Source organism: Pieris napi, chromosome Z, assembly GCF_905475465.1.
Source record: "Pieris napi chromosome Z, ilPieNapi1.2, whole genome shotgun sequence".
Lineage (NCBI taxonomy): Eukaryota > Metazoa > Arthropoda > Insecta > Lepidoptera > Pieridae > Pieris > Pieris napi.
In genome coordinates this window covers 11529909-11555978 of record NC_062259.1, presented here as the reverse complement: position 1 = coordinate 11555978, position 26070 = coordinate 11529909, and the positions used below count along the sequence as shown (strand labels likewise).

At 33.8% G+C, this 26070-nt stretch overlaps 2 protein-coding genes and 1 long non-coding RNA gene across 5 annotated transcripts in view; all 3 read right to left on the bottom strand.

Annotated features, from left to right (window-relative positions):
- LOC125062341 (dystrophin-like protein 1) overlaps positions 1–1331 on the bottom strand; it is a 150847-nt gene extending 149516 nt beyond the window's left edge. For both annotated transcript variants that reach the window (XM_047668180.1, XM_047668178.1), the window contains exon 1: positions 1132–1331. The gene's annotated coding sequence lies outside the window, so the exon portion shown is untranslated. The remainder of the gene's footprint in view (positions 1–1131) is intronic.
- Positions 1332–8779: 7448 nt separating this feature from the next.
- LOC125062842 lies at positions 8780–10522 on the bottom strand. The gene is made up of 4 exons (XR_007119346.1): positions 10381–10522; positions 10150–10298; positions 9700–9809; positions 8780–8804 (listed from the first exon to the last, which is right to left on the bottom strand). It is a non-coding gene; the product is annotated as an uncharacterized LOC125062842 (long non-coding RNA).
- Positions 10523–12551: 2029 nt separating this feature from the next.
- On the bottom strand, positions 12552–20790 carry LOC125062841 (chitinase-like protein EN03). 2 transcript variants are annotated; one of them, XM_047669028.1, is made up of 9 exons: positions 20624–20790; positions 18145–18416; positions 17415–17547; positions 16711–16878; positions 16291–16459; positions 15689–15819; positions 15071–15196; positions 14217–14316; positions 12552–13559 (listed from the first exon to the last, which is right to left on the bottom strand). In XM_047669028.1, exons 1-9 carry the CDS (start codon positions 20733–20735, stop codon positions 13448–13450), a joined length of 1323 nt encoding a protein of 440 aa, XP_047524984.1. In that variant the 5' UTR covers positions 20736–20790; the 3' UTR covers positions 12552–13447. The 2 variants fall into 2 exon arrangements, with proteins under 2 accessions (XP_047524984.1, XP_047524985.1); XM_047669029.1 differs by having other exon boundaries at positions 18145–18395.
- Between the last annotated feature and the right edge of the window lie 5280 nt (positions 20791–26070).

The window sequence follows — 26070 nt, the reverse complement described above, 5'->3', positions numbered from 1 at the left end:
TAAGCATTCTTAAAACCCAATTCGATCCTGGCGGCGAATGAGACTGGGAATGAAAAGCGCTACCAAACCATTGCCGAAGATCTTTAAGTAAGACGTGTGCCTGCAGCCACGTGGCAGATAGTGGCAGACAACACTGTTCCATAATTCTGAAATCTATAAGGGACCGACAGCCGAAGCTAAGATACGATTTCCAAACACCAGCAAATTCCAAATTGGGAGATACCATTGACAAACGCGCATTGGCCTTTTTTTCTAAAAAAACCACCCAAGCGGAGATGGCATACGATGGTACTTCAGATACCTACGAGAATGGAGGTCGTTACATTATTTTAATGTGCTGCCACCAGAGAAGCCCAGCGCGTAACAGAAGTCACAAAAGAGGTTAGAGGATAGGCTCCACGAAGGCACGCCCAATAACGCGACTTTTTATAGATTGCTATGCTAATATTCTCTCTCTGAAAATAATTATGAACAAAAAAATTACATCTTTGGGATGACTTATCGCCATTACCCTACGCTCAACGCTACATATGTGCTTGCGAACTAGGTACATATATCCCTCTTAATGAGTTATATCATACAGGTACCCGCTAATGTTTTGCGGTAAGCAATTATTTGCAAGCTTCATTAATTGTGACGATTGTCCACACTTCCAAGAACGATGCTTTCTTTGAAATATAATGAACGCGACACTTCTCTGAATAAAACTCTAAACAAAGACGCAAACCGAATACTATAAGCGCTGAGCTTAACTGTCTTTAGCATAATATTTAGCATTTTAACAGAAAAAAACAGTAAAAAAGGCATATCCATTGTAAATTAGACCGCTAATTTTTTTAAGTTATTAAAAACTTTGGTCAAATTGAAGATTTATAAACTGTAAAACCGGTTTAAATTTACATGACAATGCATATAAGGAAAAAATCAATATCAGGTTTATTTATTTAATACGAAATTAAATAATGCATATAAATTAATGCATTTGTCATTAATACCCAACGTAGTCGATAAATTTTGTCAGTAATATATTATAAACAGTTTAATATATCCTTTTTCCCATGCGATGTCAAGTTAACATTCAAAAATTAATGCTAAAAATAAACTCAAAAAACTAGTTCACATTCAACTTACCAGTTTATAGAGAAGATTGTCGAATCATGACCTTCACTTCATAAAGTTCTTAAAAGCACTTTCAACACAATTCAAGTTCAATAGACAAGTTAGAAGTGAATCTTTTTTTGAAAACCGGTTACGGAAGTTAACATAAGCTCCGAGGCAAGACAGGACGCGCCAGAACAAGCGTCAAAAGCCGACTGCGACTGGCAGCTGGCTTTGTAGGCTGTGCACGGCAACCTCGCGCAGCCCTTTTCAAAGGGCTTAAACGTCACTAAACTTAAACAATTTAGGAAGCGACGTAACTTCCTTTTTTAAATAATATAACCAACTCCATAGATTAAAGAGTAAAATGATTTATTGTTATACAAGGATATTGTTTTTTAAAACTTATTAGTGCGTTATGGAATCATTATATTATTTTTAATCCTGAGTTCATAATCCATTAAAGTATTAAATTACAATATTTCTTGTGTACTGTACTGATTGGTTTTGTAAGAGATTAGCTGCTAAGATATGCTATTTTTAGGAAGTCGATTCCGAGTCCATAATAGAATCAATTATTATGCAAATAGGTTGAAGAAGATTGATTCTAGAAAAGCTTAATAATATCTTCTTACTCCGTATATAAATATATCTATTAATAATCGTATAACACATTTAATTATCAATAGACACAAAAAATATTGTTGTTTAAAACCTTGTTTTTAAATGATTTCTTTAAATAATATAAACGAATCCAAAACGCACGTTAACTAAGAATTAAATGTATAAAGTGTTAATTTCTTTTGACAACGGCTATTAGGCGAATTTTTGGGAGTCGTTGCCCAAAATTTATGATTTGACACCTCGTTCTTTCAGAACTTCCAGGTCTTCGGTTATTCTTGAACATATTGGGGAATTAAGGATATGTATAAAAAATTATATATTAACATAAAAATATAATGTAAATGTTGTTAATACATTTTAATCCAAAATGGACTAAAATTTATTAAAGACCAATATTTATTTTAATTAAAAAAAATATAACAGTATAAATTTTCTTAACCTACATATGTAGTACTAATAATAAAAAAAATAAATATATATTATTTATATTATTTTTAATATAAATAATTAAAAATTAATAAATAAAATTAAAAAGTTTGGTCCCTGTGGCAGTGTAGCTTTAACAACTTGCAATACTTATTCGATGAACGACGAAAGCACCAGCTCTGGGGTCACCAGTACTATCTACCAGGCGCCAACTTATATCTTTAGTTAGCGCTTGTGCACTTGAACCCCACAGCCCAAGAGTAGAGACTCTTCAAACTCCAAAGGGAACAAAATCGAAGTTGGATATTTGAGCCGTTTATTATTTTCTGCCTGCTCTGCGGCCGCCCGACTCATTGAACCTTAGATCTGAATACTATAAAAATGCTCGTTAACTAGTAAACTGTTAGAGTAATACTTAAACCTTAATTAACGTTTTTATATTTTTAAGCCGCCTTAATCATTAGATGTATGGCTTATAAAATAAATAAGATTAAAAAAAAATTTTTTAGGTTTTCCGCCAATTCACAAAAACAAATGACAAATGAATGCAATATACTACATTAAGTTACCAAAGAGTTCTAAAATTTACATTCAAAAAAAGTTTTCATTAGCAATGTTTCTAACTGGCCAGTTCTAAACATTTTCAGTGTTACTCACGTACTTACTGCGCAACACATTTCGCTTCTACAAAATTCACATTTAATCAATTTGACCTGACGTTTTTGGAACTAAATAGTATTAAAGTATAATGATTAAGACTTCCAAACTCGTGTTTCTAAATTCGTACATGCATGTAATTTTTGTTCATGAAATTTAAAAACGAATAGTTATACCAGCCCTGCGATTCTGTAACTCACTTTTCGAACTCACACAAATTCTAATAATCAATAAACTACAAGCTCCCACCTTTCCAGAATGCCAAATCATAAAATGACTGCTTCACGACTGATTTGAGAGCGACCGCCGATGCGAAAACCGCTGTGTGAGTTCGAAAAGTGAGTTACAGAATCGCAGGGCTGGATGATCTTTCTCCGTCATCAATATTGTAGAGATATGATGTTGTGTGTTTCCTTTCCAAGAGGATTAGGAGGAGGAGGTCTCTGGTCCAGTCTCTTCTTGACCTAAGACCTAAGCCCGTCATTGGCTTAGGTCTTAGGTCAAGAAGTTGTATATATCGTAAGTGTTCTGAACAGCTGTTTGTTTTTTTATTTACGTACTGTGTGTTTTGTTTTTATCTATTGTAATGTCCCATACATTGCATTATGAACACAAAGTCAATTTTTAATAATATTTTCTTTAAGTTACGAATCTTATATATACGTTACCCAGTTAAATGATAATTTATCACACTTAAGCTGTCATGGCAACGCATGAATGGAATGGGTTGCTTATTTAAAGCAGTCGTAATAGCTTTAATGTTTTTTTATTAGCAATGTATGTTTTTAGTATGATTGCTAAATATATTTTAAAGGCGTTACTTTTTATAGTTTTTTTGTAAATTCATTTACTGTCGTTTTTATTGTCGTAATAATTGAATTATGCTGAACAAAAGAATATCACGCTTATTTTTATTTCATATCGCATTTACGATGATTTTAGTAATATCAATGTCTAATAAAAACCTCTCTATCCAAAGGGCGCTTTGCATGATTTTTTTAATTTTTGAACTAGACCCTTTTTCGCCGATTTTGTATAGGTACTATCTCTTGTCAAATAGAAAAATATTTTGATAGCTTCTCTATAGGTAAGAAAAGGGACCAGTGAAAGCAAAAACGTGTTCACGTTTTTGGTAAAATGGGCCATTTTTTAAGTGAATTTTCATGTTAGTGGAGTGTGAGACATCGCCACTACCTCCTACCAATTTATAATTTTTGTATTTTAAAACACAATATTCCATCGTCATGAGGGAAGGGCTAATGAATAACGATAGATTATTGTATAGATATCTATAGACATGAAAAGTCGACACGTTTAACTGCTAAATATTGAAGTTGTCGAATGGAAGTAAGAATATAGTAGACCGAGGCGAATCGGATCACTTTTTCTTTGAGGTTGAGTAAATCATACTAAAGTGCTATATAATGCTATTTTTATTGATAAAATCGTAAGAAGTAACAATTACCTATGAAATAAATATTTGAAAACTTAAATCATACATATAATCTCTTAATTAGCTATTAAAAACTAAAAAAAGGAAAATATCCGATTCGCCCCAACATTCGGGGTGAATCGGATCGTACACAAAATATAACAAAATTTTAAGGTGTAGTGTTAAATAACTTTGGAATCAGTAAAAATATATGATAATAAGATCAATTTTAATTATTGGCACATAATTCACATATATATTATGGTCCTTTTTTTCTGTTAGCTCGTGAACGGTACTGAAAAACTCTTAGCAGCTTTACGCAAGGTCAACTCTTTGTTCTGGACTTAATTTACAGCCTCTTTCATTTTTTCTTGACAACATTCTCCGGTGGTCATGAAATAAATATGAATCAATAACCTCAAACATGTAATAAATCAGTTTAAAAGTATCATCCAATTCGCCCCTAAGGATATGATCCGATTAGCCCCGTAGTTAAGACTTTTGAAATAAATATTTTAGACGTTAACCTCTAAGATTATACTTAAAAGCGAATTGGTTCTTAAATATTAACACCTTGCTTAACAATATAAACCAATGTAGTTAAATTTTAAGACAAATCCGTCATATGACACAAAGAAATCGTAAGTACGTAACCTTAGATGAGCGCCAAATTGCGACACACACAAAAAACTGAGTGGCTGACGAGCGGCATTGCCACCGATCCACAAGCCCGATCGAAATACTGCTTATGTCGGGAGGTGCTCAGTAAATGGAGAGACACAAAACGCCGGTTGAGTGCGTTCTATGTGAATGTGATATTTGAATTATCAACAAATTTCTTATTTTGATCCGATTCGCCCTGTGATCCGATTCGCCTCGGTCTACCCTATTTGTCGAAACTATTAATAGTAACTTTAGCGCAACTTCTAAACCATTTAATCACGGTGAGGAAACAATTTTTGTATCAAGCCGGAATAAGAACCAGTACAACAAAAAGTTATCTTTTAAATAGTAATGTATGGGAAGATACACAAAACAACTGGCCCACACTGGCTCCAGATGGCTTGTGTTAACGGAAAGTAGCATTCCTTCGAGGAAAACTAATCCTGTGAAGGGGGTTCCTACTAATAACTATTGATAATTTTAGTAGGAAATTAAAGCCTTTTTACTGTATTTAATTATTTTATTATGCAAGCTAGGTCGGAGAAGAACCTCGGAAGCCGATAAATTATATTTATAGGCGCTAATTCTAAAAATATTCTTACGTAGAATGTTACAAAAATAACAAATTATTTTTGTTTTACTAGGTTCACTCGTGTTTGGAATCCTAAATTGATACACAGATAATATGAAATTCCAACATTACAAGAAGTTAGTTAATACAAATATTAAATTACTATTCGTTGTTTCAGGTTCTTATATAGAATATTAATTTGGATGTCAAATAAAAATTAATAGAATTCACTATAAATCTATAAAGTTTTGTAAGGTAAAAATAGCCATCAAAATTGGCGTAATATTTCGATGTATTACTGAAGGTGCTGAATTTCGTAAGGCCATTTTTATTAGATGTTATGTTGATACTTTGGTCCGATAACATCCCTTCAAATACCGTCATCTACGTAGTCTCCTATTGTTTAAATGTCGAAGATTATGTTTACTTGTTAAGCTAATATGTCCGTGGTGCGAGTAATTAGTTAAGGATAGTTTTTTTGTACTTTTATTCCCTTTTATTTGCGTGTAAATTTGTTGATTTAAACTATACATTACGAGATGCATGAAAAACATTATGTCAAAAGTTTATTTCGTACTACATATTTTTGTAGGTACTATTTAAAACTATGCTACTTTAAAATTTTATCTTTGAGTCGGTAGTTACCAAGTCAAATTTTGTTAATAGCTTTGGGCATTGGGCACTCCGTGTTGGGCACTGATAAGCTTAATACTCGTTAGATATAAGATATAGTTTGAAGCGTCCGAATAATGATAATAATCCAGTGGCGCTAAAACCCTAGAAGGGCTTGACCAGAGAATGTACATACATCGAAACAATAAATTTACATTCGACAACAAACGAATAAACAAACAAATATGGTGGCGCGGGGCATAATCCGTTCAACCAATCAGCGCGAGAGGTGCGATCCGTTTCACAATTTGACGCTTTCACTTCGATAGATTACAATCTACCGAATAATAATACGTTAAATTGTAAGCAGTTCGTTGAGGTTCACAATCTTTCGACAGTTCACAATCTCGAGAGATAGATTAAAATCTAAAGGTGTTTACAATTTTACGGTGACACATCCGTTGCTTTGGTCATTTTATAGACCACTAGTTGATTAGCTTTCTGTGCCTAACATATGTAGAATTTTGAGCTTTTAAGACGTCAGTTTCCTCACGGCGTTTGCCTTTATCTTAGGAGCAAGTTTAAATTGAGCTCATAGAAAGAAAAGCTATTGGTGCCCTGTCGTGATTTGAACGCACGACCTTAGAGTTGGGAGTGGTATGCTTAAGCCAACACTGCTTGTTCATATCCGGTAGGTAATCTGATATTATGAGCCATTGTTAAAGCTATTTGTGTTTTAAATTCGATATTCTTTGCCCATTGGAACTTTTATTCCTTCTTGGACGCGCTTTTTAAAGTCAAATAACACGCGGAAATTCACCAATGTTTCTCGATGACCCACACTGAAACTGAAGACTAAAGACAAACATATTATTGTAGGGGATCCTGATTATTGTACATTGCATAAACTTGGTTTAAAAGAAAAGTTATAGAAGAATTTAAAAAGCTGTTTCTAACTGAAAATCTTTATCAATAAACTTTTCCCAGTCCGTGAAGACGGTTTAAACATAACATTTAGATAAGTTCACTACAGGCTGCGACACAATCCTGGTGTGTGTTGAATCGGTTGACATTTCCTCCGCAGCCGCTGTACGAGAAACCTTTACAGGTGCGAGTAGATAAATCGAAGAACCACCTTAAAATAAAGTTGCATAGTTAATTATGCTCCAGAGACAAGAGGGGGTGTTAAGTATAACTTGGAATTCCAGTGGCAATCTCCTACACAGTTACCATAATAAGATAATTATTTTTTGCAAGTTTTTACACATATAATTATTACACATATCTTAATATATATAAATTACGTGTCACGTTGTTTGTCCGCTATGGACTCCTAAACTACTGAACCGATTTCAATCAAATTTGCACACCGTGTGCGGTTTGATCTAACTTAAAAGATAGGATTAGTAAATTAGCTTACATTTCAATTTATACCCACAATATTATTTTATTGCAAATTATTTGTTAATTATTTGATAGTCACAATTCTAACAGATGGCGGCGCTGTGTTGAAAGTACCAACGTTTCACATAAGCTACAATTTAATGGCATTACCACCAAAAAAGCATGGAGGTCCCCATGGCTGGTGTTCTCCTACCGTTTCCCTTGAATAGTTTACTACTATGTAATATAACAAAAACCTTAGCCACAGCAACGCTTAGCCGGTCTGCTAGTATATTATAAAACCATTCTAAAGAAACACCTTAGAGTAACGGCAAGGACGTCGCAAAGTCAAACGTATAGCAATTTACTAAGATGACATTACTTAATGATTTACACTTAGATCAATTTATAAGCTGAGAAAAACGTCCCATGAAAATTTGTCCTTTGTTCGCTTATGGTAGATAGTCTTCGTTCAGGTTCACCTACCTAAGGCTAAATCTTAATGTACTTTGTATGTTTTTTGAAGTGAAAACTTCGTAATAGCGGCGTTGTACACTTTTTTTGGAATGGGTAAAAAATGTTAAATTCGTAAGACGGATGGAGAGTAGACAGCTGGCGCAGCGCATTTAATGTAATTTAAATTGTCATGTTTGTGTACGATAGTGCAATAAATAAATATTGTATTCCACAACATAAATGATAGTACTTTTATACTGATAATTAAAGTCATTCGTGCAAAATCATTCCCTAACCATTCCAAAATATAAAAAATGCACAACGTTAATATTCAAGTTTTCACTTCAGCCGGCACTCCCGTAGTGCAACCCGTCGTTTTTTTTTCTTGACATCTTTAGTTTGCAGTATCAATGTACGTATTTCGTTTTTTTTAATTGTTTCACTTACGAAAACAAAAAGCTTTTCGTATGTACAACTGAAAGGCAACATCATTCGATGCAAATACTTAACTAAGGGTCTGTTTCACAATGTATAGATAAAGTACCAAATAGCTATGCAACACATAAAGTATCTGGAAGATAAATTGTGCTATTTGCCACTTCGTCGGACTCATAACTAATGACGGACTTTATGTGACGATTAGCGCTATCTGACAGTCGACGCAACAATAGTGTTTATCCTACCAATAAGTAATATATAGCTAATTTGGAACTTATGTAGAACTTATCCGTACATTGTAAAATAGACCCTAAGTATCGTAAAGTTGACTAATGAATAAGGTAACTTACATAGGGTGATAGCTGTTGCAACGACCAAAGTCTGGTTGTAATCTGCAGTATACCTTTGGTGATATGTTTCCTTTGATCTCCTTCCTTGTGCAATCTTAAAATAAATAGTACTAAGAAACAAGGGTTAGGGAAGTGTTATAAAGTGTATGGCAATTTGATGAAAAACAATATAAACAAGGTCAGAACCCTTCATCAGACGCAAAGTGCAGATTTCATATGCATAAAGGTGGGAACTGACCAAAGTTACGAGGTGTAATGTAGCATTCGCATCGAGCGTGTCACGCATCGAGCATTTTACTCTGTCTTTTAAAATCGGCGTAACATGCTAGTCAAAACTCTGCGCTCCGCTTTCGCCACCTTTGATTCTACTTAATTATTGTTTCATCCAAATTAAGAAGAAAAAACGTTACTGGACATGAAACTTATTTAAAAACACAGGCGTATGTGGTGGTTTGTCATTGATTGCAATATTGAAAAACCAAATGATTACTGGACAGTTTAAAATCTTTGTACGCATGTCTCCGATCGATTTGAAGAACTGTTGAATTTAATTGGACCAAAAGTACTTAAAAAAGACACAATTTATTGAAAATCATACTCATGGTCACTGAACCGCGTAACAGTCGAGCACTCTAAGCGAGCAACGAGCGGCTCGTTGCTCGCTGGTTTCCCCGTAACACGACGTACTGACTGCACGAATGCTCGCTGTGTAACGTGTTACATTACACCTCGTAACGTTGGTCAGTACCCACCTTAACTGGCTATTTAAACGTATATTAGTTAGACTCTTATAACTTTGAATGCCAGCTTCCCCCGGCTTCCTTGGTCCCAATCTGGTCCTTTTGACATGCTTTATGTTCCTTGGACCACTATTACTAACCCACGACAGGAGTACTAAATTCAAAGATGAACTTTCTATCGAAACTAACAAAAATTTTAATTTAGAATTTTGACGAAATAATTATCGAACTTTTCGACGCATGGCTCACCTCTGCAAGCTTCGTAACAGGTGCGTAGATTGTCGTATGTATTAAACTGATACGGACATTGCCCAATGTATGTTGTTGTACAATCTCCCAGGAGTATGTCGTAATAAAATCTGAAGTAAATAACTAATAATCTCATTACTTATTCTCTTGTGAAAGTTAATGTTTAGAACATAATAGAATTACTTTAAATAGTAACAGGAGTAGGTACATTCAAATTAATAAATATATTATTTCAAACATCTATTACAGATACCGGCAAACATCTTGAACAAATGTCCTTGCCTGCGCAGAAGCGATTTTTAGGTATCACTGTCGATCGCGTGATTGGTAAATCAGTTGACGTTTATGTGTACGATGCGCAAACTTTCCCCCACTCCCTTGTTTAATGCTCAAGAAGTTTGCCGGTATTGTAAATACAATCAAGAACAACATACAAGCGTTGCATAGTACCTTCTAAATATTGCGTTCGTGTGGAAATAGGGTTGCTAACGTGCTATTTTTGGGAAATACTTACACTGGTGTAAATTTACCCTTCCCGGAACAATCATAACCATTCGGTTGCATTTTACACGCCATATCCGAATCAACATTCATAAGTTCTGAAATAATATCAAAATTAATAAAGTACGTCAGGTCCAGCTAAAAACATACCGTGGGAAAAATTCGAAAAAAAAAATTAACCTCTTTAAGTCTTGGCCCCCGATTTCTGAATTTGTGTCATTCTCATTTTTAAATCTAATAGGCAAGTAGGTCATCAGCCTCCGGTGCCTGACACACGTCGTCGACTTTTTGGGTCTGACAGACATGTCGGTTTCTAACATCCCTAAGGGTCCCCGCACATGGGCCACCGGCCACAACCACAAAACGCCGCCACTGGCATATTTCCTGTAGTTTTCATACATTTTATATGGACTCGCCGCACACGGTGGCGCCGGTGGCGGCCACACGCTACAAATCGTCGCAGCTTGCTTCTTGTGGCTCGCACCGGCCACTAAACGCCGACACAAAAAGCCGCCACACGCCACTCGTGCGATTCCGCGCCCCTCTCTCCCTTACCTCAGTTAACCTGAAGTCGACGGTAACGCACGCACGTAGTCTGTGTTTCATATAGGTAGATAAATATGGATATAGAATTATTTATATCAGAGATACAATCCCGTCCTGCGATTTGGGATTCAAAAAGTGATAGTTTTATTTTTAATTTTCCAAATATTTTCCAGAATATGGCCTCATCATATTTTCACTGAGGCCAAATGCTTCATCATGTATAGTTCAATGGTTGTCGATTACCGACCTGTTGTGGTGAGGGGATATTTAATGTCTTTCTGTGTATCCAATAACTACAGTTTCGTCTTCTACGACGACGTCTTTTTATCAAAAGTAGCGCAATTAAACCTTCTTCGTCAGAGTCCATTATGATACTGCAGGTAAGGGTTAAAAAAAGTAGCAGCCACCGACCGCAAGTGTCGACCACCAGCCACAAGTAGCTGTCGCGCGCTTCAGCTACCTTTGTAGCCGCTTCTAGCTTCTCGTGGCGGCGTTTGTGGCTGTGGCATGTGGCCCGTGTGCGGCGACAGTAAGGAGTACTATTTAATTTCTCAAGATATAGTATTTTACATGTAACGGGGCAAACGGTCAGGAAGATAACCTGATGTTAAGTGATACCGCCCGTGGAAACTCAATGCTACAATATTTAATAGTAGTTTTATTTTACTTCAATTAATTAAAACAATTTTAACGATATTATTCAATTAGCCCGAAAGGATGCTCAATCATTGAATTATATTAAAATTTTACCTTTATCAATTTCCTTGGTTTTATTAACCGATGATGAAACATGGGATGCGAGACAAAAAAATATTATCACTGTTTTAAGCATGTCTACGTATGTTTTAACGATCAGTAATTAAAATTCAATTAAAAATGAAAACACTATAAAAGCTTTATTATTCTTTGATTTATTACTATTTCCACTATCAGTTAATTGGGTTCTAAGAATCTTTGAGTGATAGCGTTTTTATACATATTTACTACCTATTTTCTACCTGAGCAAACAAACTTTAAAATACGTCTCAGAAGCCTATATTTTTTTAAATTATTAATATAGGCGTTTTTAGACTTTATCTTCAACTTTTTATTACTTTCAACGTTTCAACGTAGAGTAAATAGGACAGATTCCTTCGCATGAAATTAAACATGTTTATTTGGTTCTATGCAGTGAGGGCTCCTGCCAAGCAGACGGTTTTTCGCCGGGCTTAGCTCCGGCAAAAATCATGACACGCACATTGCACACACAGTATGAGGCCTAAGTATTTTAAAAGTACATAATTACACTTATTATAATTATGTCTTATTATGATTTATTAAATCTGATGACAAACATGAAGCGTTCTGTTACTACCTACCTACCTTTATTTATTAAAATAAATCATAAATAAACTTATTTTTAACAAAATAATTTTGCCTGTACATTTTTACCAGGCGCTGGGGGGAATTGTAATAACATAGTTCGATATCTTAATTCCATTATTACCTACGAAGATTTGAATACCTAGGAAGAAGCAAATAGAAAGCAAAATATGAACTATGAATTAATCGATAATTCATTGTAGTGAGTACAATAGGATAGGTGACCAGCCATTCTGACGTCAGAATGGACGGTCACCTTGTTATGGTTCTCCCAAGATACTAAGGAAGAAAAAGTACTATAGTAGGAATTAAATAGAAGCAATTGGGAAGTAATTTTTAAACTACATTTGAACGTTCTTCACATCTAGTGACAGTAGACGTAGAAATGTATATCCCATACCCCATTACGTACTATAAAGGAATCGATAAAAGAAATAAAAATCTTTTAGGAAATATTATTTATTACACAAAACCAATTAAAAAAAACTTGATTTATAAACTCTGTGCCCGCGCTCAAATGCTCAACAGAGAACTTTAAAAAGATAATTATCATTCATTAATTAGTTTGATAAATTTAGAAAAAGATATCGTCAAAATTATTTATCACGAACTGTGCAGAGTTCGTTAGTCAAAGTTTTATTAGTAATAAGATATACACAATTTCAATCGGATATACTTCTTAAAACTACGATGCAAACATTCCAAATACAGTAAAAGCTCCCTATTCGCGCTTCCATCATTCGCGTTTTCACTATTCGCGGATTAAAAATTTCTTTATTCGCAGATCTAAAATTTCATACAAAAGCTGGAAGAAATTTGGCATAGCAAAATGCATCGTAAACATAAAAGAATCATTGGAAGAACTGAAACCAAATATTGAAGTCATGCATGCTGGAAAAAACTATGGCTTGCTCTGACTGCGGGAAATGAAGAATCCGTGCAGGTTGAAACTTTAACTGCAAACATAGCCGAAATTTCAAATGGAATAGGAGATGATAGTAAATCAGGAATTGCTTGAATCACAAGATGAAATTCACAGCCCATTGAAGAAGAGGCTTCAACTAGCATTGAAAATGTGACATTTACTCTGAAAAATCTAAGTGAAGGTTTAATAATGGCAAATGAGCTTTGCGATTTCTGTATGAACATTGATCCATCTATGGAACGAAGTCTTAATTTTATGAACATATACCCTGCGAATAAAGAGATTTTACTGTACAGTTTACTTTCTTAACTCGAAATAGGTAATACATTTCGTCTAATGTTCACGGATTAGTTGTTCTTAACACATAGATAGGACTTGAAGCTTGCTTGACTATTCAATAACTTAAATATTTCTTTACAGTCGGTATTTTGCAGCCCGAAGGATCGGGTATTTGTCACCGGTGCACAAGCCGCGGAAGTCATCCATTGAGAGGTCGACAATGGAAACACCGCCCAAGTTCTTTGATCTGTAAATAAATATTTTTCTTAGTACAACTAATTTTACACGAAATATAAGGTTCTTAGCGTGGCATGTTTTGAATCTGAAACACCCGTCGCTGCTTCGAATCCTACTTTTATATAAATTTCTGTACTAAATTTATATTATATTGACGGTTTTCTTATGATATTTACTTTAACCACGGAAGTGATTAATGATAACACACATTTATAAATCCACTAGCAGACCGGCCAAGCGTTGCTGTGGCTAAGGTTTTTGTTATATTACATACTTAGTAGTAAACTATTCAAGGGAAACGGTAGGAGAACTTATGTGAAAGGTAGATGACAGCTTATGTGAAACGTTGATAATTTTAACACAGCGCCATCTGTTAGAATTGTATCAAATAATAAACAAATATTTTGCAATAAAATAATATTGCGGGTATAAATTGAGATTTAAACTATCTTATCTCTCAAGTTGGATCGAACTGCACATGGTGTGCAAATTTGATTGATATCGGTTCGGTAGTTTAGGAGTCCATTGAGGACAAACATTGTGACACGAGATTTATATATATTAAGATTGATGGACGGAGTTTGAACGTATCTCAGGGATGATAGTCGCACGCCTTCGCACTTGAATGAACACATGAATTTTCTACCATCATTAAAAAGATACATACTTAACGTAGCTGGCCTTCTGTCCAGCTGTGTCTGGGTCTTCGTAGCTCACCCACAAACCGGGATCACCGTTGTCGTCAGGAAGACGGAAAGCGTAAGTTCCTTTAAAAAAAATCGAGATAAGTTGTGTATTCCTTATATAGCTGCAAGAATATACCGTAATAGTGAAATAGATTCATAAATCTACAAGCTTCAAGTAATGCTGTGCTGTGGGGTCATGAAGGTATTTAACTGTTTTAGTAAATTGTTTTAAAAATTCGTCGTATTTATGTATCTTTTGTGCGAGGCTGGAAGTGAATTGAGATAATATTGTATGGAATAATTGAAAAGGTCAGAAGTCGAGCGTAATGAATAAGCATGTCAAATATGTTATGGTATTTAGTATTACCCTGGAAATTGAACAAAAATGGTGAAGATCCGCTAATGCAAAGCATTTTTAAGTGCATTTAAACAAGTAAATAAGCTAGGTACCAACCAAAGAAATCGCCATCCTTGGTTAATCCCTTGTCTGAAAATGAATTAATAATTCCCTCGTGAGTAGCCAGTCCCTAGAAATGTGTGAACTGAAAAAACTATGCATACTTCCCCATGAAACGTACCTACTGGCAGCTTTTCCTCAATTCAATCCATTAAATTTTTTTTTCTTATGAATGAATTTAATAGTTATTTAATTATATCAACCATAGTCGGATCCATGCATAGTATGATCCTATATACTAATGACGAAAAGGTGATATAGCAAAGGGCTACCCCAAAGCAGTATAATTGTAATTACCACAATAGATTTTTTTGAAGCCAATTAGCCAACTTTTTCTCTCGTGGCATTTACGACTGCTCTAATAAATCCAGAACTTACCGAAACGTTTGCTTGGATCCGTGACCTTCCTCAAGTGTGGTCTCATCCCCTTTTGGTGGTTGGGATTTATCAACTTAGCGCACACTTCAGGATAGCTGAGAAGACCTTCAGTTTTTGTGTAAGGTCCTGAAATAATTACACCGCAGTTAATATCCATCAAGGTAGTCAGTCACATTTGACATTTTAGTTATTACTACCGAAAATAGTTATACTATTTAATTTTGTTAAAACTCCTAGAACCGAGCTGAATATGCGTGTTGTTCCCACGAGAATTTAAGTGCGTGCTCCTATTTCACCATGCCTCCTGCTGATAGAGGACAAGACTTTGTTAATTTGCTTTATTATTATTAATTACTTAAGATGTCATGTGGAATATGGTGTAATGGTTGCAGCTCCTTACAAACGTTGTGTAAAAAAACATGGCGATTAAAAAGAATGGCGGAGAGTTTATTACCAGTTCTTCTCTTCCGTTCCACGCCCTTGATTTGGCTGGCACTAAATGTAAAGTTAGAAGCATTTCATATACATTTCTTTTTTAACGTTCATATGATTAAATGATTTTAGACTTTTAGACTTTTGAGGCTCGCGACTATAAGTGAATACATGTTAATATATTACCTGCTTCTCCGGGGCCGTCTGTGTGAAGCGGTGGCACGCCACTTATCTCACTGTCGGAGTCGAGTTTCCATGTTCGGGCATAGGTGGCGATTCCTATGACGATCTTGGAACTGGGCGCACCTGCTGTTAACCTAAAGAATACAGCTGGGCTTTAGTCTAACCATCTTGGATGAATTGAATAAAAGAAAATATAGAGAAGCGCATTTTGCTTATACGATTAACAATCTAAAATTGTAGCTATTTTATTCAGTATCTTACGAAACAAAACAACACAAATAGTACATCCTAAAGATGTGCGTATGGTACACTCATTTTATAGGTAAACCTATATCAGTAGACATTTTATCATAGGGAGCGTTTAAGTGTTACGTAACGTATTTTTGTCCTTTTGTAAAACGTTACGATGCGGGGCGGGGATTAAATTACGCGTTATTGTTAATATTTTTTTCGACTTTTTCGACGAAACGTTTTACTTTACTTGGGTACAGTACTGTACTTGGGACCTGAAAAACGTTACGGCGAGTTACATGGGGGGGGTCAATAATCTCCAAAAATTGCGTTACGTAATACTTGAACGCTCCCATATACACTAGTTACATTACCAGTAGGAAATGGCAGCGTCCACATTGAGGAGGTCATTACGGTTTTGAGGTTTGTATGTAGGCGCGCTGTAGTCAGCTTCCTTAGGATTTCTAGCTGCTGTGTAGTAATCAAAAGCGTGTAGATTTACAATATCTACCAAGTTAATGATGGCGGGGACATCATAGTAAACTGTAACAAGAGAAATATATAATAAATATAATATAAAATAATTTAACATTCTTATGAAATTGACCACTCTTGTTAGATAACCAGCAATCGAGTACGCAACTATGCGCAAACGTACAAAACAAGTAGGCACGGGGCCAGTGTTCATAGGTTTTTCTTTTGTTAACTTGCACTAACATAAAATTCCCAGAACTTCTTATTAAATATATCAAAAAATAACCTTTAAACAGGTTTCACTTATACTTAATACTCACTTGTAGAATTGACATTAGGTAGCACAGAGATAGATAGCTGCATTTGCTTGAGACTCATAGCTTGTTTCATTTCTCTTACTAAAGCAGTGAAACCTTCGCGGTGTTCTGCCTCTTTCTCATCCACGAGAGTTGTACCGAAGGTTTTTTTGATGCCGTGCCAAATAGAACCTATTAAAAAATATACATTTGTAAAGCGTCCTTAACCGATTTTTTTTTTAAAAGTCTTCTATTGGTTACGGGGAATTCTAGACAGAGGGCAGAAAAAAAAGAATAAAAGATTAAACGGCACGTTTCTTTAGACTTGGACTTGACTAGTCTTTAGACGCCTAAAGAGAACTAAAACTTTTAAGTTAATAAACTTAGTGTTGTGAATATAAGTGCTAGTGCAGTATTTAGGACACAAAAACATAGTGTCAAAACATTAAAGAACACTAAGACTGTTAATGAACATTACCTTAGTTTAAGCTATTCACTAGTTTTGTAGAAAATTAAGTCAACATAACATATTAGCCATAATTATTGTATAGGCTAGATTGTAATTCATGTAAAGTCGCACTCTTATTTCGTGCATTGTAAAAAAAAATTATACCAAAATTCATCTTTCAACGACGGGGCATACGCACAGAATGGTCACGTTCTGGCCTATATAAATTTTGAGACTAAGATACTGGAGTTAATGTAACTTATTTTGATTTAATACATACCCCATGTAGATCTAACTTTCTTCGGCTTGATACGGGCGAATTGCCAGGCAAGATCGATACCATCGAAACCGTGTTGTTCAGCTAACAACATGCCCGAGTTGACAAAAGCAGTTCTTGCTTGAGGTGATTCCAACTAAAATAATTGTACATTATATTAGGGGCACGGGAAAAACTTTTGAATTAATGAGGATCATGGTGGCTAACTATAAAGTCAACGATTATCTAGTTGTTAAAAGTTTGCGATATTTGTTTTGAGAGCTTTTTCTCACGGCTTTTCTACACCCTCTGAGTTCTTTGCCGATGAGTAGGGATGCCTACCTATTCAAATTTAATGACGTGGAATAAGTGATACCTGTGTCTTATATTCCATTATAAACATTTGTTTTATGGTGGAGTGTTTGCTGATTCTTACAAGCATTTTTTAGAAAATATTTGATAAGAGTAGTGGAGAGGCCCTTGCCAGTTCTCATCTGTTCTGTGCTCTTAAATATTGGAATGGCAGTAATGTTAACTTTTATTGTAATAAAGATATTAAAAAAATATAATTTGAATTTCCTTTGATATTCATAAGCGTACAAAAGTTACCTTCATGAATAAATTATGTTTGCTTTGAATAAGTATTTAAAGTTTCTGTAATATCAATCTCAAGAAGGATCACATATCTATTTACTATTTGCTTATCGGCTATCGTAATATATAATTTTTTCATATAAAAATAAATACTAATTACCAGAAGATTGTATTTCTGCTCCTCTTCCAGATCAGCATCCCCTCCAACCGAGAGGAGAACTTTGAGTCCGGGGTATTTGCTTTTGAAGTTCGTGATAGCGCGATAGTTCGCATGGGAGCGGTCTACATCCAGATTTTCGTTCAGTGGCACCATCTTGTAAGTGTCAGGCTGGATTCCGGCATATCCATACACAAGGTGTGTGCAGAAGGACAGCGCTGGATCCAGGTCCAATGGCAGCATACGTGCTTGAGCTGGATAAATGCATCCTTCAACTATAATGTCAATGTAAACCTACTTCGTGGAAGCTCCTTAAATTACTTTTTATATCTTAAATCATTGCGTATTAATCTTTCTATATAATTTATCAAACTTAATTCACCATCAGCACACTCCACATACACACTCTCACGTACATACTCTCACTTTCACACCATCACACAACACATAATTAATTACCTAGTTAAATGTATTTAATATTTTTTGTTGCTTTTTCTTTTTGTAAATGTAAAAGTCTAACCATTTTGTACCTGCGTATTCCATCTTTGGCTATATTTATCGATTGAATTTAATTATTTCGTATGATTACGAAATAATTTATATATGAACTCGGCTAAAAGAACAGATTAAACAGGATTTTCTTTTTAAAAACAGTAAATGCATCTGCATGTAGCTAAAATTCTTATTGACAGTTTTCGTCAGAACCCTGAACTTCTAGTACCCACATAAGACATACAGTCTTATCTACAGCCGAGCGCCTGATGTAATAAGTTTAAAGATATACACACTAAAATCATATTATGTTGTTAGTTTCTAAAGTTTGTCGTTCACAAGGAAAATAAATACGCCGATCTGATTATTTCCATTGAATTCATAAACAATGACGCAGCTAACAAAGGCATATTATGCTTAGATTATAAACCTTAAGAGCAACATTTTGCACACATTGAAATGAACAGTACAATAATATCGGAGGCCAAGGCTGTACATGTACAATGAGCACGGTGATATAGCTGCTTATATGAACGTAGGTGTCACAACCCAATATAAAAGATGGCAGATGACGTAATTGCCAAAGGACCTAAGTGACGCTTTCCTTTTTAAGGCAACAGACGATTATGTCATCGACCATAAGGACATACTTAAAAATATTAAATGGGTAGAATATGTTTACACTAATATTGAGATTGTTTGTGCTGTGATTACTGGAATTGTTTACCCTTGTTATCCGCTTTGACATTCGGGTCAATATATTATTTACCAATTAAGTTTATCTTGTTAATTGTCAACTTGGAAATCTAAAAAGGTCTAGGTCAGCGTAAATATAAGCTTCCATATAAGGTCAATAAGTTTAAAATCAGAACAAGTGAGCGCGTAAAATTAATTATAGTTTACTAGTTTTAATATCTAGGAAGGTGATATTAAGAAATACCTACTTTATTGGATAAATTTAAAATCTATTTACAGTTTGAGAAAGTGTTCGTTCACTTACGTAAATAGGTACTACACAAACTTAACTGGAAATGCCATATTGTGCATTAAAACAATCTCTAAAATCAAAAATTAAATGTGTGGAGATGTTTTTGTTCTATGAGACAGGATCTCGCAATATCACATGATATCTGCTAAGTGTTAAACTACATAATTATAGCGCTTAAAGCCAACACTAACTAGACAATAGAATTCAAGACTATTTAAATACATAGGTAAATGTAAATTCTATAACACTTCGAAGCGATTTCAAGACGTCCATTTTATTAATGTAACCAGTACAATTTATCATTTTCTATACAATATTTAATTATTGTTCTTGATTCGGCATACTGGCATAAGACAAAATAATAATAATTATCGTTAATTCAAACAGCTCCAACGTTTAAATTAAATACAGTTACATTTTAAAATATTTAAAAAATAAAATTTGGCACGAACATTCAAAATGGCGGATAAGTTTTACCGAAATTGTGAACGCTTTTACAACTAGTATTCGAATTGAGCCAAATACGGGTCGATTCAATCATGTCTATATAAACATTAGAAACCAGTGGAACCTGTCCAAAAATAACAATTTATCCAAGGTTGAAGATCGAGGACCATTACGAACGTTTGACCCTGACCCTCAGCCTAGGTTAAAGCAATCATATGCCAAATCAAAATAAATAATAGCCATTCTAAAATCCTTTGATGGTAGTTTAAGTAGTTTCTAGAAGCTTATATTTTTTAAATATATGCGAATTATTGAAAATATTTCATTAAATAATAATACAACTATAATTAATTAATGCATAAACAGAACAAAGAAGAAAGAAACCTATAACACCGCCTACTAAAACCGTTAATATTAATTAAATGGCGTCGACTTAAAGTACTATTTAGCAATAATTGTATCCAAGAATAATTGACTAAGCCGAAAAGGCACATGTTTTAGTAAAAGCGCGAAGCGAATCCCTAGAAATCATAAATATTAAAAAACTCTACTCACATTCTCGTACATAGCTCTTGCTGTCATAGTAGCAGACCACCTTGGATTGGACAGGAGTCGGCGTGGAGACAGCAAGGGCCAAGACCCCGGCCAACGTTAGTATTATCTTCATCTTATGATTGCGTCAGGTCTGCTCGCTTCGGCTGCTCGTGTGAAAATGATTTCAAATCCGACTTGCACATTAAATTGGATGCGCTTCACACATACATACTAGAGAGCACATCACACATACACAAAAGGGTCAAAGATTAATTTATGGATAGATAAGTTTGTTAGAAGTTATCTTCTTTCTCAGTATTGGTACCGATCAAACTAGAGACTAATATTTTATTAAGTAAACAATGTTATTATTACAATTGATGTCATTAAACGGAATAATTTGATAAACATTTTATTAACTTTTAACAACTTTTTTGTTTTTAGTAAATTAATAATTTCTATCATATTTGTTAGTTATATGTAAATAGATTTTAGAGAAAGTAATTTTAATTAAATTTATAGTAGATTTTACTTAGACGTGTTACATATTAATATTACCCAATTTGTTAATAACAAAATTTAATTTTCAAATCCAAATACAATAAAATTACCTTATATTTTTTTTAATATTTGCTATACTCCACTGTTTATCAGCGCTTGCTAAAATTGCATCTACCAATCTCATAATCTATGACAAAATGTTCTAAGCATGTCTTCTCGAATGTACGTTTGAATAAAAAAATTTCAAACTACCCACATTTTACGAAAATATTAAAACTATTATTATACAATATAATGCATAATTAGACTAATTTATAGCAACAACAGACGAACTTTATCATAAAACAAACACGCTATCTCAAATAATTTATCGAAATAACTCAAATTAATTAGGTACCTTCATTTAGTAAAATAAACCTAAAATTGAATTTAATTAAAATAATAGTTATATACTTTAAGTATGAACAATATGTTTTACATTAAGAATACAAGGAATTCGTAAAGTACATTTTTCAAATTAACTTAATATACAATGGAAAAAGTCCAGTTCTATAATGCATAATTAAAAGTATATAGTCTTAGTATTCAACCATATTTGCTACTACTGTCACCCACAAGCCTGATCCTATAGAAATATATCCCAATAGTGCACGTATAACATCGTGATTTACTTAATTTTTATTTGACATAACCTCAAAATATTTGCAATGCAATAAGACTAAGGATTATGGTTTTGGTGGTTTGTGAAGACCCAGACAAAAGAATATATAAATTATATGAATTAATCATTTCTATTTTATTTGACAAATATTTGATCTTTTAGATATTACTAAACAATACATGGGTATGGTATGTATATGGTTATGATTTATACATTTATTTGTTCTTTCAATTTTTGTATCCATCTAATCATCCAGGGAATACATACAGAATAAACCTATCTAACACATATGCAACACAATTAGTGCAGTATTCATTTCTTTATACAGGAGGATATACTGGATCACAGTTGACACATACTCATAATACATTTTGATTACCTGTTTTCTGTTTTACCTTGTAATTTATATTTTTGTGTGTAATTTATATTTGTTTATACTCTATGTATGTGTTAATTAATATTTTTAAATCTAACACTTTAAATAGATATAGTAAGCTATCATTAATCTCTAATGTTACAGATATTTCTAAATATATATGCAATAGATATATTGTATACAAGTAAAAGTGCAGAATTTCAAAGATTCAAGTCACATTTAATTCTTTTTTCTTTGCTAAGATCAGCCTACGTTCCTAATGTTATAGGCGAAAAGAGGTTTAGAAGCAAACAATGTGTTTAACGTAGTGTGTTTTTAACACATTTGACTGAAAACTGTTAGTTATCAAGCTTTTTATAGTCTTAACATACAATTACAATCAAATGTACGAAAGTATGCATAATATTTTGACTTTCTCAAAGTCTTTTGAAGTTTTTAGGTAATGCTATCTGTATAAATGTAATTCTGATAAAACAAAAACGATATTTCTGTGTTATTTATGTATTTTAAGTCATTATTTTTTTGTAGTCAATGAAACAGACAGAAACTGAGACTGGGCAAGGTAGGTACTTCATATATAATGTGACCATGGTTTAGTAATTGTAACAACGGTTAATAATATTATAATCCAGAAATAACTGTTTCGTTATCATATATTTTTACTAATAAAGTCTCTTATATGTATTGATCTAAGCCATGCCGTATTCCACAAGATGATTTTTTTCACAGTAAAAGCGAGTGTTATAGACAGAAAATCGACATGCACATACAGAGTTCGAACATATGACCTGAGGGATGAGAGTCGCATGCTGAAGCCACTAGGCCAAAATTGAAATGTTATAAACACGTTAGTAAATTAATGAAAACTATCCCGTTTACCAATATACCTAAAAAAGAAAGTCTTAGACACGTGTATATTGCCATGTCTTTCTTACGGTTGCTAATCATGGATATATGACTCGAAAACAAATAGAAAAATAACAACTTGTCAACGAGGAATGGAACGCTGTATACTCAATTTAAAACTGAAGGACAAGATCAGAAGAACACAAATAAGAAACAAAACAAAGGTTATTGATGCACTGTCCTATTGCAAAAAACAGAAGTGGAAATGGGCGGGCCATACCGCTCGAATGAATAATGGCAGATGGACAAAAAGGGTAACAAAGTGGAAAGGGCCACCAGGAAAAAGCGTGGTCGCCCTCTTGCACGGTGGGCCGACGAGCTTAAGAAAGTTGGTGGAGAGGATTGGGAGAAAAATGCTCAAACTGTTTTGAGAGATGGAGTCAATTGGAGGAGGCCTATACTCAATAAGAGGTCCTTGAAAAAACAGAATATATATATATATGTATATATGATATATGTATATATATATGTATGTATTTTATGTGTGTGTGTATATTTTGTAACTTTTTGTAAATTTTTCAAGGAATAAGTGAGGCTTAATTATTATTATTATTATCCCGTTTAGCGTTCGCGAAAAAGTTGAATAAAATTCAATCTTGTCACATTGTTTTAAAACTCAATTTTGAATGGCAGTATTTACAAAATATGCGAGTAAATTTAAAGCTTAAATATCTCAGGAATATTATTTAATACTATTTAAATAATAGATACAATTTTTTTCCGAAATATCTATAGTTTATGGCTATAATAGATACAGCACTAAAAATTTAATCGTCTGTAAAATTATTGTAGTTACTAAACTATTTTCCTGTTATTTAATCTGCAATAACGTTGACTTACATCATTGTTATATTCGGTTAATCAGTACAAGCGTGAAGTAATAACAATCCAATTCATTAGGACCTAGTTATTGACCGTTTCCTATATACACATGCGATATAGGTATGTATAATATGTACTTTATCACAATTTAGCAAAACAGTCTACCTATTAAAGCATGCAATCGTGGCAAACCCACTATTCTCTTTGAAATCCCCTTTTAATTTAATTATCAATTTGGTTCTGATTTCTTACTAGTAGTCTTGACAAGTTAATAGGATCTTTTTAAAATACTGGCGAATTAAAGTTGCGTTTACAATATCCTCAAACCGATATTTACATAAAGCCATTCCAAATATGACTGTATCATTAAATTGCTAAACGTACGGCCCTCCACGGACGAAAAGAACGGGTAAAAACCTGCGACGCTCTTTAATGGCAACAATGTTTTTTACTTGTAAACAAGCTCCACCCACCATCAGAGGCTTCTACACTATGAAATTGTCGAGGCCGATTAGCATCTGGACATCACAGTACTACGAAACCTTAAAAAACCAACCCCGAGATACAAACTAGAAACGTATTAGCATCCAGTCGTATTATATACGAAACATAAGAGGCAGGAACACTTAGAACGGACGTTACCAGTATTAAAACCTCCGTTTTGTTTAATAATTAATTATTGATAAATTATTTTTATTGCTTAATAATTTGTTTAGATGTTTTATTTACCTCAGTCCAGTCAATACAGCCGTAAAGATTTCCCTTGCAGTATACCTACAATTCATTATTTTCTCATCCTTTGCGCCTACTTCAAGTCTTCTGGACTAGCGTAGTTCAGGAAGTGCAGACTATTTACGTGCATACTCATGGCATTAACTTTATTAGACAGCCTTTAAATTACCTAAATTCATATTATAAAAGACATATTGGGAAACCGTACTTTACACAAATCAGCGTAAGGGCGTAAGTCAGGAATAAATATAAGATAAGCGTTTGTTATTGTAACGCGATAATTTGTAAGACACACAGCTAACATGTAACCTTGTTATCAAGTTATACTGAGAATATAAAGCAGTGACTCAGCTTGTGTACGGTTATTTCCTCCATACATCATTGTTAAATTTATATTTTCTCTAAAAGAGCAAGTCTCTCGCGGGGTTCTTTTGTAAAACGTTACGATACGGGGTGGGGATTGAATTACGCGTTATTGTTAATATTATTTTCGGCTTTCCAGTATTTCACACCACATAATGGTAACTTTTAGGTATAAAGAGTCACTAGGTGGTCACGAAACGTTTTACTATACTTGGGTACAGAAAAACGTTACGGCGCGTTACATGGGGGGGGGGGAGGTTAATAATCTCCAAAAATTGCGTGACGTAATACTTGAACGCTCCCTTAGCCCTACATCCCTTATTTGAATAAAAAAAGACAAAGAGGGTAGAAGCGTTCTTTTCAACCGTGCTCTGAATGTTATATAATATAGTGAACGACCGTTTTTAGATTGTGCTTGCCTATATCATGTACTATCTGTCCGAGTAATTTACCTAAAATTAGACTGTACGGCACATATTATGTGTTATTTCAAATCAAATAAACACTCTGTTAGTCTTTTCTATCTATAAAACCAACTTCTTTTGTGTAGATATAGTATCCGTAAATTAATATAGTATTCATAAAAATAATACTCTAATTGCACGTTTTTAACTAAACTAATCTTTTGTCTCTTTCTACCACAGCGTTAACACAAATTGGCAGAAACGAAAGAGTATCAATTAATTTCAATGGGGAAAATGTATGTCGAGGTAGGAAATACAGTATATTTTTTAATAGGTTGACGATTTCTATAGAACTAAATAATCGGTTACAGTTTTCATATAATCATAGAAACCGCAAGACTTTAGTGGACTATATGTATTATATATTCTTATAGCTATCAATATCTCGTGTCACTTAGTACGATACAAGGGGCACCCCATTTGTGTACCACCTATCCGAAACAACTATTTCACTATAATATTATAGCGTGAGCGATTATGACATTTGCATATGGCCTATTTATATATGGCTGATTGTGCGGATTTTTCTTATTGATCGATCTAATTGTACCACTATCTTGGCAAATAAACGATTTATTTATTTATTTAATGATATAATCGGTCACATAAATACCATTGAAAAAATTCAAATATCGTAAAATAA